The sequence below is a fragment of the Uloborus diversus genome, chromosome 1 (genome assembly GCF_026930045.1).
Source record: "Uloborus diversus isolate 005 chromosome 1, Udiv.v.3.1, whole genome shotgun sequence".
NCBI lineage: Eukaryota > Metazoa > Arthropoda > Arachnida > Araneae > Uloboridae > Uloborus > Uloborus diversus.
In genome coordinates, this window is record NC_072731.1 from 17,611,910 (window position 1) to 17,631,290 (window position 19,381).

Sequence of the window (19,381 nt, forward strand, 5' to 3'; positions counted from 1 at the left end):
TGGCACTTTACTATCAAATGGTATACATTACCTAATTTTGAGACATTTTAAACCAATTTACCGCTACCGTGAGAAATAAAATCAAATTTCGAATGATGTTTGTTGTTTTTTACGAGTACCAGCCATTTTAAAGTAATAAGCACAATATTAAGGAATAAATAAACAAAAAATTAAAGCCAAATGACTTTTAAGGGTCAACACATTGCAAAAATATTAAATAAACGGCATATGATAATTTTAACCATGAGTTTATTCGAAAATATTTGAGTGTACGGTGACTTTTGTGACGTGTTATTTCTCTGTGTCTTCGTTTTTTGACCCATTTCAAAGAGAATATCCGTAATATTTTGAAAAAACTACTGGTTTGTATTTAGAATGACATACGAATGATGTGAAAAAATATTGGACTTCATGTTTGAATGCAATTTTGCGTTATTTTGGTTTTACTAAAAAATTTCAAAGTGTACGAACACTTTTGGGAGCCACTGTAAGTACTATAACACAAAATATCTATCTAAAGAAGCTTTCCTCAACCTTTTTGATCCGCTGATCGACAAAACCGGGGGGAACTGACTGGGAGATCACTAAAAACATGTAAACATGGTTTTAAAAGAATATTCTCTGATGAGAGTTTTTACAAACAAAAAAATTAAGAAATGAATAAAACTGAAAACTTTTCTTGAGATTCATAACTGTCACAAAAAACAGATATCGCCAAAGCCAGCTTAAGTCATAATTATTATTGATGTCTGCCGTAAAAGTGTCACTTTTCATTGCGCCTGTCTGCTTTATTTCAAAACATGTTGATGTTCGCGTTCATAGCTTCAAACTGAAGTACTTTAAAATTGTACACTATAACATAAAGCAAAGAGAGACTATATTGTTCTGATGGTCAGATTGCAATCAAATTTGGTATCTAACACATAAACTGTCACGGGCGACGTACGTTTTTTATAGAAACTTTCGGCAGATCACTCACGCTGATCAGAAGTGCTATGGTACTGTGGTATAGAAAAACCATTCGATTCGGAAACTTGAGAATGGTAACTACTTTTAATGCCAATGGTACTTCTTATCAAATTTTTTCCCAATCATTTAAAACTAGACTTTAACAGCTAACGATAAATACTTCTTATAGTTTCTTCGTAGTGCTGTTTACAGAATCAAGACCTCCCACCTCCCAAATGTCCATGGTAATACAGAGTGTCCTGAAATTGACTGAATGTTTTCAAAAATTTATTCCAGAAAATCGGTAAATGATAATAATTTTTTAAAAAATCTTGCAGAAAAATCATGTGGTTGGTCGTAAATTTTTTCCTCCCACAGTTCCAAATTTTAGTTCAAATATTTTTCAATAGATGTCGCTGCAGATAGTATGCGTGTAAGTCAAAAAAGTAGAGTTGAAATTCACAGATTTTTCCTCCGATTGTGACATGTGATTGCAGCCGACGGTAGACATTTTGAAAATATTGTGATGAAATTTCGTTCATTAAAAACATTTTTCGAAAAATTATGATGTATTTTTTTACTTTTCTTTGATTTACAGGCAGTATTCGCAACTCCAATAAACTATAAGGAGCGCTGCAGCCACAGTCTAATGGCGGATGGAAAAGGTAAAACAAACAAAAGTCGTAACTTATAACTTGCTTTGGAACTTTTAGTAGGGGAGATAGCGACAGTTTTTAATACATTATTTATATAAAGCCAGTTTTTTTTTTAAATCTTAGATTAGTTTACGTAAAAGAAGAAAACGCGAGTCTACCAAAAAGTTATCGTTGCAATAATTAATAAAAAATTTTGCAATATGTTGCAAAAACTTGTGAAATTGTCTTATATATATAAGGCTGAAACTCGGTAATATTATTGATTACGTATAAACATAACGAAAAATATATGTCTACCGCGTCCGAAGCGTTGCCGTGCCGGTCTACCACCCACGCAAGGTGTGAAAAAATCAGTTAATTTTGACTTAAATATATAAGCCTAAAATTTTTTTGATAATTGTTTATAATGCATAAAATATAAAAACAAAAGTCTACCAGTTGTGTTATGTTGCAAAGGCATGATAGACGCCACGAAATGTCGACCTCGTACCTCGATGTACCGTTTATCGGGTCGCTAGCGCTCGCTCAAAAAAGTTTGCTCTTCGTCGCGAAATTTAAATAAATAAAGCTGATTTATTTTTTAATAAATAATTTAAATCCTATTTTCACTAAAATTTTTAATCTACCGTGACTAAGAGGTTACATAGTCTTTGGTAGACGTTGCTTAAATTATAAAGTAGTTGGAAAAGTATGATTATTTTATCTTTTCATTCTTTATAAATGAAAATTTTTCAATTATTATTATTATTTTATGATTACAATTTTCTATAATATTTAAATTGATATTCATACTTTTGTTACATTATATATATATATATATATATTTAACTTCAGAAATATTTTGAATTACCACCTTTTCAAATACATTTCGTAAATGGGGAAGTAAAGTTGTTCATTCATCTACTGCGAAGAAAGAAGAGGGGAGAGGGGAAGGACACGCCTATAATAACCTTGGGTCTGGGGCCTGGGCCTGAGTAAGGCCCCTATAGTGGAGGAGCCGACGCATCCACCATTTTGGAGCAAACTTGATCCGGTGCTTCGCGGCGATAGCATTGTTGCAGATGTTCATATTTCTTTAGCATATGTTAAATTGGGTCAACAGATAATATCCATCTGCAGAACTGAAAAAGTTGCCTTACTGCATTTACTGGAAAATAAGAGATTAAAAAAAAATAATAATAATAAGCACTTTTCAAAATGCACTCTAAAGGACAAAATAACTTTTCTGTTACATTCGAAGCACAGCCTTCTGCCTCAGGTAATCATTTTTTTTTTTTTCAACCAGACTTGGCTTTTAATAAAATTCTTTCTTTAGAATTCCTGTAGTTTTCAAAAATTTCCAAGAAAATGACACCACTAACGAAGAAAAGTGCGGTTCTAGTCATGTAGAGAATGTTTTACCATTATCTAGCGTTTGTTCCGCCTTAGTTGCTTTACACGCAATGACTGGTTGCGATCAAAATCCAGCTTTTTTCCAAAAAAGGAAAAGTCCGGCCATACGCTCTATTTACAAAGTCGGAAGAATACACAGGAGCGTTAACAAATTTGAGTAAGTATCAGCCATTGCACAATGTAAAGTGCATGTCGCAAATTCGAATACAATTCGAAATTTCGGAAGATTTTGTGCGCCGAATGTACAGACCAAATAAAATGAAAAAAAAAAAAAATAATAATGATGCAAGAACCATTACGTTTTTAAAAGTTTATAAAAATTTTGAAAAAAGATAAAGTAATTCTCGAAAACATGAAGAGTTTTGATCAGTCATCCTTAACCCTATATGTTAGTATGAATTTCGTGAACATTTCCTCAGTACAGCTTGCATTTCGCAAATTTGGACAAATTCTCATTTAAAAAATCTGACAAGCTTATCACCTCTTGATTGTAGGTGGAAAATTGAGGACAACTGATAAGTTTTTAAATGGTTTACTGAAAACAATTACCGTAAGCAATAAAAGATGTTACATTCGAAGCACAGCCTTCTGCCTCAGGTAATCATTTTTTTTCAACCAGACTTGGCTTTTAATAAAATTCTTTCTTTTTTTTATCAATTTTTTTCTATTACAGATATTGATGATTTTACCGAGACAGCTAATAATAGTACCGACATTCATAGTGATGATGGTTATTCAACTGACAATGATGCTAAGTTGAGCGTAAGACATTTTGAATATGAATTCAGCAACGAAAGCGAAAACGAAAATTATTTGGGCGAGTCATACGTGAGCGGCGATGCACCTGATGAATAATTCGTTTAAATAAAATTATGTTCCTTGATACAGTTTTATAGGTTACTAGTGGTAACCGCACTGCTTTGCCCGTAATAGAAAAATTAAAAGGTCTTTTAGTTCGCCTGTATATTTACAAAGAATGTATGGTGAATTTTCTCGTCATTTGGCTTGTACCCATGTTACAGTTCCACGTTATGATAATTTCGTATCTCACCAATTGGCTTGTGCCCATGTTACGGTTCCACGTTATGATAATTTCTTAATTTACTCGTCCATCTTATGATAATTTTGTTCTAAAAATTGGAATAGAAAATGAATCACATCGAATTTTTGAAAAATCACTTCGAGGTGCACACCCCCATGCTATAAACTAACTTTGTGCCAAATTTTATGAAAATCGGCCGAACGGTCTAGGCACTATGCGCGCCACAGAGATCCAGACATCCTAAAGACATCCTCCGGACATCCAGACAGAGAGACTTTCAGCTTTATCGGCATTCCACGGTATTTTTGACATTATGTAGAGTCCGTAACGTGACCTTTTTTTGCCATAACTTTTTAATTTACCGTTTGATTTGCAAATTATTTTAATTTGAGCTGGTGTGTTGGTAGGAAAAGATCAAAATAAAATAATATGCTAATCAAACAGTAAATTAAAAAGTGATGGCAAAAAAGGTCACGTTACGGACTCTACATAAATGTCATAAATACCGTGGAATTCCCCTTTATTATTAGTAAAGATTAATAAATACGTAAAGTACTGTTTATTTCATTATTTTTAATTATTTATTGTTATGTAAGATCGATGCAAAAAATTTTATTTCATAAGTACTTGACCATAAAAAATAAAAAATAAATAAATAAAAGAGGCATAATTAAAAAGGTCAAGACATTATTAATGAAAAATAAATTTCACTATAATTTTGTACATAATTTTAATTTTAATAAAATATTTTTTAAATTTTGTTTAAATGTTAAAATTATTTTTTAAATTTTGTTTAAATGTTAAAATTATTTTTTAATATGCTTAAATCATTCATACTTTTCCAACTACTTTATAATTTAAGCAACGTCTACCAAAGACTATGTAACCTCTTAGTCACGGTAGACTAAAAATTTTAGTGAAAATATGATTTAAATTATTTGTTAAAAAATAAATCAGCTTTATTTATTTAAATTTCGCGACGACAAGCAAACTTTTTTGAGCGAGCGCAAGCGGCCCGATAAACGGTACATCGAGGTACGAGGTCGACATTCCGTGCGTCTATCATGCCTTTGCAACATAACACAACTGGTAGACTTTTGTTTTTATATTTTATGCATTATAAACAATTATTAAAAAAAAATTTTTAAGCTTATACATTTAAGTCAAAATTGACTGATTTTTTCGCACCTTGCGTGGGTGGTAGACACGGCACGGCAACGCTTTTGGACGCGGTAGACATATATTTTTCGTTATGTTTATACGTAATCAATATTATTACCGAGTTTCAGCCTTATATATATAAGACAATTTCACAAGTTTTTGCAACTTATTGCAAAATTTTTTATTAATTATTGCAACGATAACTTTTTGGTAGACTCGCGTTTTCTTCTTTTAAGTAAACTAATCTAATATTAAAAAAAATTCTGCCCTTATATATATTGTCGTAAAATTTCGGTTGCTATCTCTCCTACTATTTGTAAATGACAGTAATTTTTCATCGTGTTAGTGGGGAAACTTTCTTCTCCTTTCCTCTGAAAGTACATTACACCGCAAAGTGTCTGAAGCCTATAATTTACTTTAAAGAAACACGTGGACGGATTCTTTTACCTTTTTCGGCAGTACTGTTAATCACCGCACGTAGCGTATTCGAGCTCTGGAGTTGTGAATTATCTGCAGCGATTATTGCAAAATTGCAATACCAGCATACCTGTAATACTGCTGTACCTGCAGCAATATTGGAAAAATTTGCAACTCTGTGGGGGGGAGGGGAGAATATTTACGGCTCACCACATGAATTTTCTGCAATAATTTTATTATTATTATTATTATTAACCGTTTTCCTGTGTGTGTGTGTGTGTGTGTGTGTGTGTGTGTGTGTGTGTGTGTGTGTGTGTGTGTGTTTTCTTTTTTGAAAACAGTCAGTCTATTTCAGGACACCCTATTTAAATCAATCGAAAAAGAAGTAGTCGAACTCGCTTATAACGAGCGCAAAGCGGTCTAGGAAGATTGGGCGCTGATCATTTTCGGAGCTGGAAACATTGGGCGCCGAGCATTTTGGGCGATGGAAACATTGGGCGCCGAGCTTTTTGAGCGCCGGGAACATTGGGCGTTGAGCATTTTGGGCACCGGGAACATTAGGCGCTGAGCATTTTGGGCGCTTAACACATTGGGCCCTATGTTCCCGGCACTCAATATGCTCGGCGCCCAATCTTCCCATTTCGAGCGCAAAGAAACCACGATATTTGCTCCGTTATAACCGAGTACTCGTAAAAAATGAGGTCGTGAAAAAAATTATACAAATTCATCATAGGGTAACGATCCCAGTAATTGGAACTTTAGGAGTTTGCCCTTAAACTTATCTCTGTTTTCATTACTTAGAAAAAAAAATATTCACTCGCAAATATTTTTGTATCAAAGAATGCACATCTGTGCATCTATTTAGCTCACTAAAAGCAAAAATATTTGATTGGATATTTTTATAAAAATATATGTATAAAAGTTACTAAAATCACCAGTAATTGGCACCTGATACCCAGTGTATGACTCCTTGTGATCTAGTGATTGGCAAATGTTAACAGAACTGAAAAATCACTTTATTTTTCACTTTTAGATTGCATACAAATTTTAACATCATAAGAAACACAATTAATGTTAATTTAAGGTATACAATTTTACATAAATTAATATTATATCATCTTGACTTTGAGAATGTATTTTAGAGAAATAAAAATAAACTTGGAATGTTACATCAAAAAAAATATCGAGATTATTGCTGTTTCATTAGTCGGTATGCAGTTTTGATTTTATAAATTATAGCTGTTTCCACAAAAAAAAAAAAAAAAAGAGAGAGAGACATTAACCCGATGGTTCTAAAGGACTATAAAAAATTAAACGATTCTCACCAGTCGCAATACCTGAGTGTGATGGACAAACACATTTGCATATAAATTTAACAGTAGATTCTGTACGATTCAAATCAATAGTAGAACCAATGTAATATTGATGTTGCTGCAAAAGTATCAAAAATCAAACTAGTGACACATTGCACAACACATTACTGACTTTAAGCACGTGTGCCAACTACTGGGGACTAGCAGAACTGAAGCACCACTAAATGGCATCCATCATTACTTCAAAAATCCAAAAGGGGAGAAAAATATACTTCTACCCTTTCAAAGTAACACCTTTCAACTAAACAAAACTTTTGACAACCAAAATTTAAAATATATTTTGAGTCGGATTTTGCTTCCCTTAAGCCAGAGAAGAAACTTTTGCAACAAAAATGGGTGATTTGATACAAGCCACAACTGTTTCTCTTTCCTAAGCACTGCAACCATTCAGTAACATGAATTAAAGTATAATCTTTAAAGTAAATGTACATTTAGTTGGTATATAGCCTTCTGCTTTTAAAAGATAGGATATGAATCTTAGTTTAGGACATTTTTGTTGGAAGTGGCAATCACTGGTGACCTACCAATTACTGGGCGTCTGTACAGTATAAAGAAGTTGATTAATTTGCTTTGGTATGTATGAATGTATGTGGTCTTGTGTTGTTGTTGAGGAATAAACATAAATACAATTTTTAAGTGCTTCTTTACTCCGCAAATTAAAAAAAAGGGCCATTACCACTTTTTTTTTCGAGATTTATGATTCATCACTGAATTTCGATTGGCTTAAAAAATATATAGAAGAATTTTTCCTTAAGCAGAGGCGGAGCTAAAAGTTATTATGAGTCACAAAAATATTGCTCATTTTAAGCGGAGTTTGCTTGTTAAAAGCGGGTTATACTCCCATAGACGTAACATCGTACCAACCAAGTATTTTTGATTTCCTCGCTAAATCTGGGATCTCGTTAAATCAGGCCTCATTATAACCGAGTTCGACTGCAGTAGATTTCCCGAAAAGTATTCGCCTGTTACATGAGCTAGGAGCTTTAGATGCTGTTTGTCTTTCAAATTATGCAATAAACTTGCAGCCAAAATCTGACATAATGCTCTCATTCTTTCGAATGGAAAGTTCAGAAATACTTTCTCGTAATCTTTCTCATCTACGCGTCCGTTCCCATAATCTCCAGGCTATATTGGCTTGGTGATGCTTCAGGGCGAGAAAGGCTCCACGCTTGAAAGCGGCTCGGAGGACAGACTTTCATCGCCGTACTATTATGCTCCTTTTCATACCGAAAGGCGTTCTAAATAGAGTTCGATGGAACAAAATCCCATCCGAAATAGAATCAGCTCCCAATTAAAGAAGAGTTCTGCGGCCGTCGGTGCGTGAAGGGACTCTTTGACCTCGACTTAACCTCCGCGCTTACGCGATTCCAAAAAGAGAAGGCGACTCATCAAGGATGCACCTTGGTGTTGCTAACTCTTGGAAATAATACGTTACGATACGTATACTAGTTCTACCCATTTTCTGTCACTAAAATGTGTGTGCGCATTAATCTCTCAAAATGCCGATCGTTTAGGTTCACTTTTCGATATTTACTGATTTTTTTTTAGGTTTTAATAGAATCAGTAGCTATTTGTCGTAGTTAATAAAGCATCATTAAGCATAGCAGAAAAGTATAATAACCGCTGTATCTTTCTTTGCTCGAATCAATCAATTATAAATTTTAAAAGTTATTGGGGGGGGGGGATGATTTTTTATTTTTTTTCTTGGGTTTAATTGTATAGATGTATAAGTACATTCTGTGTGCAATGTAGTAATTTTTCCCATCCAAGGTTGATAAGTTTTTTTCACGGAAATCATTTTGATCTTGTTATTAATGTTTTTTAAATTAAAGTTGTTAAGATAAAAATTACATTTTGTTGCAAATTGTTAAAAAACTTTTGTAACAAAGATTTTAAGTATTAAAAAAATAATTTAAAGCAATTTTAAGGACTAATATTTCTAAATAAAGCCCAATTAAATATAACTATACCATAAAATATTAATAAATAGAGTTCATGAAATCAATTGCTGTTGTTGTTGTCGTGTATCAACTATGCGGGCAATTTAGGGCACGTTGCTTCACTTTTCCAACTGCACCGTAAGTTGGTGCGAAGTCCGACTTCCAACTACACACATACCACAAAGACTCGTTCGCAGTGTAGGCAACCGTTCACAGTATAACAACACATTCACAAAAGAAAGGTCAACGGCAAGAGAGGGACAACATCTATGCCAAGCCGGGATTCGAACCCAGTATCTTCCCGTCACAGTGAGACTTCTCTGACCACTAGACAATCAATCTATAAAAAGTAAAATGATGGTGAACAAGGGTTAAGAGAAGAAACAATTCTTTTTACGGAAATTATTATTTTACACCACACAAATATAAAACAAAATTAATATATAATAAACGCAATTACATTAATTTAGTATAGCGCAACTCCAGTGAAACAGGGCCATAACTTTAAGAAAAGGAGAGAAGAGGGGGGGGCAAGTGTACTAATATAAATTCTCCGATCTCCAGTTCAACAGAGACCTAATGAAAAAGAAGTGAACAAATATACTAATAAAAAATATCGCAACTCCAACTAAACAGGACCATAACTCAAAAAAAGTGGTGCACTAATGGTATACAACCTCTAGTTCACCAGAGACATAATCTAAAAGCAGTAAAAAATAAATTATACTAATAAAAAATATCTCAACTCCAATTCAACAGGGCCAAATCTCAAAAAAAAAAGTGAACAAGCATACGAATGGAAAATGTCGGTTTCTATACCTCCATTACATTTGATAGCATTGCCATCAAGTAAAAAAAAAGTGCTTTTTAACGAATTTCAAGAATAAGTTAATAATCAATAATGAATGATAGATTTTTAAATATATAATTTAAGATATCAAAGACCAAAAGTTTTTGAAGTTTCATGAAAACCTAAGATGGTGAGGTTGAGAATAGTTCATATTTTTATGTAAAAAAAAAAGAAAATATGTTGGTATAGCATGGAATGACCCACTTTCATGACTCCATGGCCCACTAGATCCACCTCTCAAATATTCTTAGCGCATCTTTTGAATCTCGTCCGCCTGACATTTTCAAAAACTATTAATTGAACTGTCATCATCTCCCCCTTTCCTGAAAACTATGAAATAATTTCAATGACGCTAGAAAGGTTTACGTGTTCCACGGCTCGCGTTAATCATCGCAGTTCATCAACCAGCTAGGGGAAATTGAAAAGGGCAAGTAAAAGCCTTTTGTTTTTCGGAAAGGCTATTGCGGGCAGTCGAACAATGTCAAGAGCTCTAAAATTGGCCCTGCCCTAAAAAGGGAATTCTTTTGCCTTTCATCCAGCTGATTGCCATCTCCCGACTCATCGCCCTTCCAATATCAGCAACATGAAGGGAATAATATAATACAGTATTCATTTGCATTAGAGATAAAGTTCTGCGCCTCTTTTCAAGTTAAATTGATAAAACAAATATTTTTTCTGCGTCGAATTGAGGTACATATACATATTTTAAAAAAGAAAAGCTCTGTTAAACATGATTCAAATCTCGATGAGGACCTTTTCTAAATGTTTGACTATCCTGAAAATCAGCTTCTTTTTCGATGAAATAATAAAAATCATAAAAATCAGCTTCTTCGATGATCCATCTTGTCAATATTAACACAAGAGAAAGAAGTAGTAAACTTACAAGAACACAAAAGTATGCATCAACAAATATATTTATTTCCATCATCATATAAATGAGCATAAATAAATAATAAACCCACATCACCTAAGAAGAACTGGATTTGATGGAAACATACATGGGAAAGCTTAAATAGTGTTCAGTTTAAAGTTTAAATAGCTGTACAAATAAATAGATTCGGTGACAGTAAACATAAAGTTCTCTTCATATAAGCTTTACGATGAGGATCAGCACATCCAGGTAAAGAATTCTTGTCCTTTTCTCGTCTTTCCCACGGTAAGAAACATGTTTTAATTAGTACTCGGAGAGAAATCTTCCAAGTTGATTATATTGTTACCTTAGATTACAAGTTATACTAAGTTCCTAGCTTCAAATCTTTTTTGGGTAATGTTTTAATATATTTCATTTAGTTGTATTCAGCAGCTGTGAGATAGTTTCACGGACGCTTCGTATGAAAAATCCCACTTTGGAAGGGGGAGCTACATTGTCTCCTCTTGTTGCCAATCACTTGCATCCGAAATCGACGGTCGATCAGGATCAGGTGGTTGTTTCAACACTGACAAAGATTACAAATCCATGTCGATGACGATTATATGTTTGCTTCGGGATCGAAAACGATACAAGCTCCCTGTGAATGACTCTTGGATAGTTGGTTAAAAACCAGCAAAGGGACTTAAAGATGTTGTCGTTGACATTAGATGGTTCACTGAAATCGACAGAGACAAGGTAGGATTCCGTTCAAAAGGACGAGAAGTTCCTGATTCGCAGTGAATGGAAGAAACCTCATGCACAAAACTTTTCTGGTGTCAAATTAAGCAGTAGGGGCTGCAGGATAGGCATGAATGTGCTTGACAATGGTTGGTCCACCACCTGTAGTTAGAACTGTTGGTAGAAGGACGGATCCAGACTCTTCCTTTTCAGAAGCGGGACGGATCTCGGTCACATGAGGGTTTCCGATCCTGTAAGTAGGTCCATCGTAGGGCTTGGGGCTCACGATGGTGGCTTGAGCAGCGGAGAAAGAGGCGGCCCTGCCCGATGAAGAGGCGTAGGGGCTCCTGAGGGCGTAAGAGGGGCCTGAGGAAGCTCCATATTGCCCCTGAAAGGCTCCATATTGCCCAGAGGAAGACGAAGAAGAAGTCTGTTGCGCTGCGTACTGGCTGGACACGGTAGGTGGATACTGGTTGCTGCCACTTGCCACAACGTTAGAGTTGTAGGAGCTCTGATGGGGCTGGACGTAGGGGTGAAGGGAAGCCCTGGTGTTGGAGCCGGATCCTTGAACTCTGGTAGCTGGTCGGACGGACTGGCGATTGGCAGCCTGATTGCTGGCAGATGGGGATGGGTTTCTGCGTGAAGGTTGTTGACCGGATGCTGCTGACTGTTGACCGGATTGGTGCTGTAAAACAAGAATTCAATTATTCAAGGCAAATATGGTGTAACGTGTAGAGAGTGAATTGGTAATGATGGAGGGTATTTGCACAGTCAGAATTTTCTCCTAAGGGCGTTGTAATGAGCTAGGGTGTTATAATAAGCCGGAATTTTAGGTAGGAGATCGGTCATGAGTCCTTACATGTATATATGCTATTATCATACTAGGATTGACAAGATAGTTTAAAACTAAGGGTTAACCCTTAGCTTAAACCCTTAACGCTCCACCTAGCTGTACTTCTGATAGAGAGCTTACTGTCGCCAAATGATGTCTAGAAATTGTATTAATTTTCAGTTAAAGTAAAATATGGTTGAAAGATTTACGAACATCTTATAGAAATGCGTCAAAGCTAGATAAGTTGGCTCATTGTTTTATCAATATTTGCCACATAATATGACTTTTTTGTCATCCTTGAAAAATGCAGGTTTTCTAACTAAGATTGTTTCGCAGTTTACCCTCGCCATGAATGTCACACTGAACTTTCAGAGAAGTAAGAATACCATCTGTAACTATAAAAGTTATGTATTTCTTTATAGTAATTAGAGAAAAAAACTAAGGAAAGGGAAGTCGAAATAAATGTAATGCAAGAAAGGTTTTAGCTAAACTTGAACGATAAACTGAGCTGAGCAAATATCTCACCGGGTGGTAGTATGGTCTTTCGACTATGACTCCAGCTGGTGGGGGTTCCGCGTAGATATGCACATGGGCCGGGCTCTGGGTTCCCATTCCTGGCTCGTTGGACTTAACTTCGGCGCGAAAACCGAACTGATCGGCCACATAGTCGACGTGTCGAAACACACCGAAGGGGTCGGTGTAGCCGTAGCTGCCCCGCACGGCGCCTGCATCGTCTGAGGTCTCTTGGCGGGTCATCAGCGTTCCGAATTCATCGGTGCTCTGGAACCCGAAGTCATAAGGTTCGGCACGGCCCGTCTCCTGGAAGAGAAAAAAAAAGCCCTGTGATTTAACATGTCATTGGAATTTTTCAAATGTATATCCTTCACCTTACCTTAAACTCTTGAAATACTTCTAAAACTGCTGATTGATAGTTACGATAACTTTTCAATAAATCGAACCCCTTGACGGATATGAACGTCTGGGAAATGTCGTTCGTTTCATGTGCCACTGTAAATTTGTCACCAACTTGGCCATATACCGCCTAGTTGGTGATGCGTGTAGATAATACAATTTTAATAATCTACTAAAAACATCTGTTAACTTTACCAGAAGTTCCCATTTTTAAACGTTACCACTAACTTTTTAGGAGCCCAGTTACAACAACCATTTTCATTCTCTACGTATGACTGCTTTGATATTTTACATTCCTATATCATATGAAGGATTTGAGCAGTTTCAAAAGCTTAGTTCAGTTCAAACTTAACTATACACGTAATAGTTAATAATCGAGAAATTTCCTTGAAATCATTTTTAAAAAATGCAATCTCTGAGGATATGTTTTACCACAGTCATTTGAATGATAATTTTTTGCCGATTTGTTGCAATATCTACAATTAAAATAGCTAACACAGTTACAAAAGCTGACAGCGCAGATACTAAAGTTAATTCTACGTTGAATTAAAAGTTTCATTTTTTCCCCAGTTTCCTTGATTTTATATATAACACCCAAAATCTGCAAATATTGGGCTTGACAAAATCTGCACTTGGACTTGTTTTGTTTTTATTATCTAAGAATTTTTTTATTTACTAATTGAATAAAGAGGAAAATAATCCTAGGCCGATAAAATTAAACGGATGTTTAGTGAGCACAACCCATTAAAAATTGACTTTTGAAAAGTTACAATTTAAAATTAACAGACAAATTTTGGATTACTCTCTAAAAACTGACTAGTGACCGAGGAGTGTTAGAGGACTACAACTGCAACCAAAGGTTCGGTGGCAGACCACAACATAGCTATAGCAGTTACCAAAATACTTTAACTCTTTAGCTGGAGCAGCCTAATAAATATTACTAAGGGAGTGGGGGAATTTGCCAACGGTAAATGAAATATTTAATGGAAATCCTGAAGTTATCAGCTTGCAACTAGCGAAAATAATGTCCACCTCAAGCTCTGTCAGGGAAGAGTCTCAACTATTTTACATGCCTATGAATGCATCTGAATTTTGGAAGTGCGTCTTATAGTCCGTAAATTACGGTTGTCGCTATTTTCTTCGCATACGAACATGACATTTAATGATGCTTATAATTTTCCCAACAGATTTCGCGGAAACAAGGTTCACGGACCGCATGCAGCCCGGAGGTCTCCAGGTGAAAACCCCATGATCTACAGCGTCTGTAGAAAACCATTGGCTACGCGAAAATGAACCCTTGTAGAATTGCAAAATATAATGAATTGTTCCGTTTGATCATCCCAAAAGCCAGACAGTTCAAAAAGATTCGTTTCAAGTTCAACAATGAATGTACTCACGTATATGTCCTGGGGGTTGTAGGAGCCTTGTCGGGGTGCATAGCTTGGAGCAAATTGTTGTTCCCTTGCACTTGGTTCGTCAGAGTAATCCTGGGCGAGAGCCGATCCCAGCAGCAACAGACATAACACCGCCTGGAAGGGAAATCACAAGTGATTCTGTAGGTAATGGACTGATGATAGTAAAAACAGAGGGTGTAAAACTTTTATATTATTGTTGTACTGCACTACTAACAGCAACCACAATCGTTCAACCCGCACAGCCAATGGGTTGTTTACATTTCCCAGGAAACGACGTAGAATGGTGGAATGTTCTACTGGTTTGCAGACCTAAGTTTTCGAAAGTTCAAAGTGAAAAAAGTTAAGTTTGAATTGCAAAATTTATTATTTTTAGTTGAAAATAACACTGGTTAGGTTTAGAATTATTACAATTTAGTTTCTTTTATGCCTTTTGGACTGAAAACGCGGTACATTGAGTCGAAACTTTAACGCGGTTTTCAGATGCATTTTTATCATGAATACCTAATTATAATGTTTCAAGTATTCCAGAAAAGAAAATCTTACAAGAATAACAATACAAGTAAGAGAAGAAGAGAGAGACAAGTAAGAAAGAAAAACAATACAAGTAAGGATGACAAACTTTTGCAAAAGCCAAATTTTATATTCGCGTTTTTAAGTAATGTTAAAGTTAGCTAAACTCAACCGTACTCATAACTTTATTGCGCACCTATAAAAAGTTTGACACCTTGAATTTCATTATTTTGTACAAAATGATAGGTAACGTTCAATAGACATTATTATGTAGTTATTTACAATAAAAGCATTTTTTTAAAGTACTTTTACTACAGTACCCACATTGTATTTACACTGTAAGGCTTTTTTTTAAATTATCTCTCTAAAATACTTTGCACATTTTTTAAGGGACAGTTAATATTAATTAACCTCTCTAGAGATGCACAATATTCCCATGAAATTTTTCTAACTCTTTCTATGTGGAGTTGCACTGAAAACCCATGCCAAAAATTGTATCATATATTACACGGAAAACTGCATAAAAAAAACGAAATACATTTCTCTTCAAAAACTTTTTCAAGTGTAATGATTTAACGTACCAATATTATTTAAATAAAATGTGATTTTAGAGTTACAAAACATATTTATATCTATTTAAATATCTCTTATATATATATGTATTTGCTAAGTACGAGTATAAAATCACATTAGCAATAGTTTAATACATACACATCTTAATACAATGTATTTTTATAGTTTAATACACTATATACTAAACTAAACTCAGCATGCTTGAGATTAAAAATAGTTAATTTTAAAGATTTTAGTATGAAAGGTATGTTCGGAAAAAATATAGGAAGTAATGGAAATTTTAAGTTAGCAAGCTGAATTAACAAAAACTGGAAGTATACATAGCAAACCATCTATATATATAATTCTCTTACGTGCCGGCAAATGAAGGGGTGAATTTCTAAACCTCTGTTGGCAACACTTCGCCGATAAATCATGTAAACAAACTTCTACGTTGTTTTGAAATCTTGAATCACAGAATACTCAACGAACTTTTTTTTTTTTGAGATGAGTTTGAGTCGGGCTGTGGCCCATTTCAACCTTAATCAGCAAAGAAAAGCTCAAAGAAGGCAGGAAACCGTTCTTGAATCCAATTTAAGACGAGCCATTTCCAGAGTTGTATTCTCTGATTCGCTGCCGATAATTTTTAGCGGCTGGGGAATTTTCAGTCAGCAGTTCCTTCAACAGATCAGGTGCGTCACACAATGCCGGTAACCGCACCTTTCCGTCATGGCAACATTTAGTATATTTATTTGCAGTATTACGCTCTTTCTGCCAATAAAGAGCACCACAAAATTCGCATTCTTCACACATTGCTCCACAATCATGTTCATCGGCAATGTTGTTTTGAACGCGTAGGCGCTTTGAGCGTCGTCTATTCTCTGCTTCAGTACGACAGTTCAGTTCAAAATGAATAACCGAGAAAGAATTTACTTTATTCCTTTTATTCTCAGCTGAAAGGTTTCGCCAAATTTGTTTAGGGTTATAGTAGTTTTAGTATTGTGCAAGCAAAGTAGCCTTGGCGAGTTTTCGCGTTTTTAGTTAAACCATTTTTTGTTCGTGACGTGGCAAGGATTCAGAATAACAACAAGAAGGACAAACGTTTGAGAAAATATGTTTGGTGCTCTCTGAGCCTGTTTTTAGTCATGGCCAGCTCTATGTGGCATTATCAAGAACAAGATCTTTTGAAGCAGTGTCAGTTGTGGCTCCCAAACGGGACATTTTTAATTGTGTATATGAGGAAGTTTTCTCAGATTAGAATATATAAGAGTGTAAATATGTAAATATATAAGAGTGTAAATAATGTAAATACATCCCTCGGGGGAGCCTGTAACCCCTAGAGGGCGCGTCCCCAGGTGGCGGATAGGGGAATGCCTTCATTGGTTTTCCAATGGGTGGTAGAAGGGAAATAAAATACCTTCCGCGGACCAACAGGTAGAAGTGCAATCTCTCCAAAGCAATGACAGACACTTTTGTATCTATAATGGTAAAGTTGTGCACATTGCCAAGGCAGTCATCTTACATACAGCAAAGTTAAACTGTCGAAAATCTGGCTAAAGCAGACAAATTAACATTATGAACGTAATTTTCATATTGGTTAAATGGATGGTGACCTAAATGCAATTACCAACTTTAATTTTTACGGAAAATTTTAGCTAGGCTAATGTATTGGCATACAGCGAGCGAGCGAAGCGAGCATGGATCGCGAAGCGATCCACAGGGAACTGCGTAAGCAGTTCCGGGGGTTGGCGAGCGATAGCGAGCAGGGGGCGATAGCCCCCTAGTTGTTTTTTATTGCCGTACATAATTAGAACACTGCACATTTATTATGAGTTTCAAAATAATTTAATGATATGCAGGTGTTACAGCCAAAGTTTAAAATGTAATGCAATGTTTAAAAAAAAAACATTGTTTTGCATTCTTTTTTTTTTCAGTTATGTGTACTGCTAAACAATAACTGTGCTTCAAACTAAAGCGTTAATAATATTCAGTTTCTTTCCGAACACTTGATTGACATTTAGTTAGGCCGAATTCTCGGAAATATGGTCGAATCGGTATTCGAACAAGTCGCATATTCTGCCAAAGGGCCAAATACTGAATTATGGACTAATATGCATTACATCTTCAATGCATACATATACATGTTAAGGTAAAACTCTAGTATGTTATTACCAATGCTCATTCTAAGCAATTCAGAACTTCAATCCGAAATTTTTTGAAACTCAAAATCAAATAACAGTTCTTAAAACAAAATTTTCAAAAATAAGTTTAAAATTGCTAAATCATAAACAGAATTGCATTCATAATGTTTAAGAAAAGGAAATCAAATCAGGATGAGATGAAAGTCGGTACATTTTGCGGATAAAACCAAAGTTGGAAAAAAAAAATCCATTCCAAGTTAAAATAAAAATCACATGAAAAAACTTAAAAGTATATTTTTTTTTGCGAAAAAAATACATCAATTGGACTTTTGATATTTTTGGTGTCTAAAGTGAAACTAAATTGGAATGTTCAGTAAAATACCGCCCAATAGCCAGGGCTAAAGCAGAAATACACCGCCAGCTCAGTCATTTCCAGCCGAGGACTGCAGTTTCGTGCTAATTAGCACTCATCAGCCCGGTATAGGAAAGTGACTGAGCTGGAGATGGAAAACCTCTTAAGGAAGCCAAGAGTGCGAAGCAAACTGGTAGCTAATATAGCATTACCGCAGACCAGACGAGTAACCGAAATCTCCAGCTCAGTCACTTTCCTATGCCGGGCTGATGAGTGCTAATAAGCACGAAACTGCATGTCCTCGACTGAAAATGACTGAGCTGGCGGTGTATTTCATGTAAATTGGAATATTTCTTTTACTCTCTAAGCAAATTTCATGACAGGGAAAAGTTAAAATAGACAAGATGTTCTTCTTACGATAAATTCAATGAGCAAGGAAATGGATGATGTGACTTAAAGATACTCAGCAACGCAATGTCTCAAGAGATGGAGAAGAAGAGTTGGTGAAAAGTGAGAGTTATAACTCTTTCTTACCTTGGAAAACATGATCCTTTACAGCTTCCGAAGTCGTTCCGGAGATGAGATGTTGAATGAACGCTCTGCCATTGTTTATATACCCAGCCACCGACAATTATTATTTTTGCTCCTTTTCTGTATGTGACACTTTTGTGACCCCCTTTCTCGACAACGCACCTTCCGATGGGGCGCTGCCGAAGTCGGCAAGTTGCGAAATTCGGCCGCAGGAGGGCGTCAGCCGCGTCTTCTCTCGGGCGTTCTTCTTCCCTTGTCTTTGTGTGTGGGGGTAATTAACTTTTACTTTCTGAACCAATTTTGAAACGTGTTGGCGTGCCCATTCCCCGAAACGATGATGCTAATTAACATTTTAAAAGGTCGGTGTCGTTAATCAATCTTGGCGCGAGATGGAATTTCACACGAAACTGAAATGAATATCTAAAGCGCGCGCGGGGGGTGGGGGACTGTGAAAAGTACGGCCTGCAAGCTGCATGCGTGTCCCCGTATTATTTTCCCCCTCCCTTGAATCTCTTACTATCTATGAAAAGAAATTAAACCAAAAGGTTAGTTTTATTTGAGTAGAAATAAAACTTAACAGTAAGTACGAGTAATACGAGCACCATCTGTAAAACCGTGATAGAAATATATTTAATTTTAAAAGTCGAATTTCTGAAACGTTACATGTACCTCAGAGCCAGATTGACGTAAGTCACAATATTGCTACTTTGAAGGAGAGTGGAAAAACTTTCGTCCTGTGCATACAAAGAATTGGAATCTTTGTCTTATA

At 35.6% G+C, this 19,381-nt stretch overlaps 1 protein-coding gene across 1 annotated transcript; it reads right to left on the reverse strand.

Annotated features, from left to right (window-relative positions):
• Positions 1–10,706: 10,706 nt before the first annotated feature.
• LOC129234457 (uncharacterized) lies at positions 10,707–18,750 on the reverse strand. The gene is made up of 4 exons (XM_054868459.1): positions 18,616–18,750; positions 14,509–14,640; positions 12,725–13,018; positions 10,707–12,052 (listed from the first exon to the last, which is right to left on the reverse strand). Exons 1-4 carry the CDS (start codon positions 18,625–18,627, stop codon positions 11,471–11,473), a joined length of 1,020 nt encoding a protein of 339 aa, XP_054724434.1. The 5' UTR covers positions 18,628–18,750; the 3' UTR covers positions 10,707–11,470.
• Between the last annotated feature and the right edge of the window lie 631 nt (positions 18,751–19,381).

What these genes read in the sequence shown, in the direction of transcription:
- LOC129234457 (XM_054868459.1), bottom strand. An exon ending in ACAACCCCCAGGACATATAC is followed by an intron (nt 13,019 to 14,508) that starts GTGAGTACATTC and finishes TTTCTCTTCCAG; the next exon opens with GAGACGGGCCGTGCCGAACC. An exon ending in AAAGACCATACTACCACCCG is followed by an intron (nt 12,053 to 12,724) that starts GTGAGATATTTG and finishes CTTGTTTTACAG; the next exon opens with CACCAATCCGGTCAACAGTC.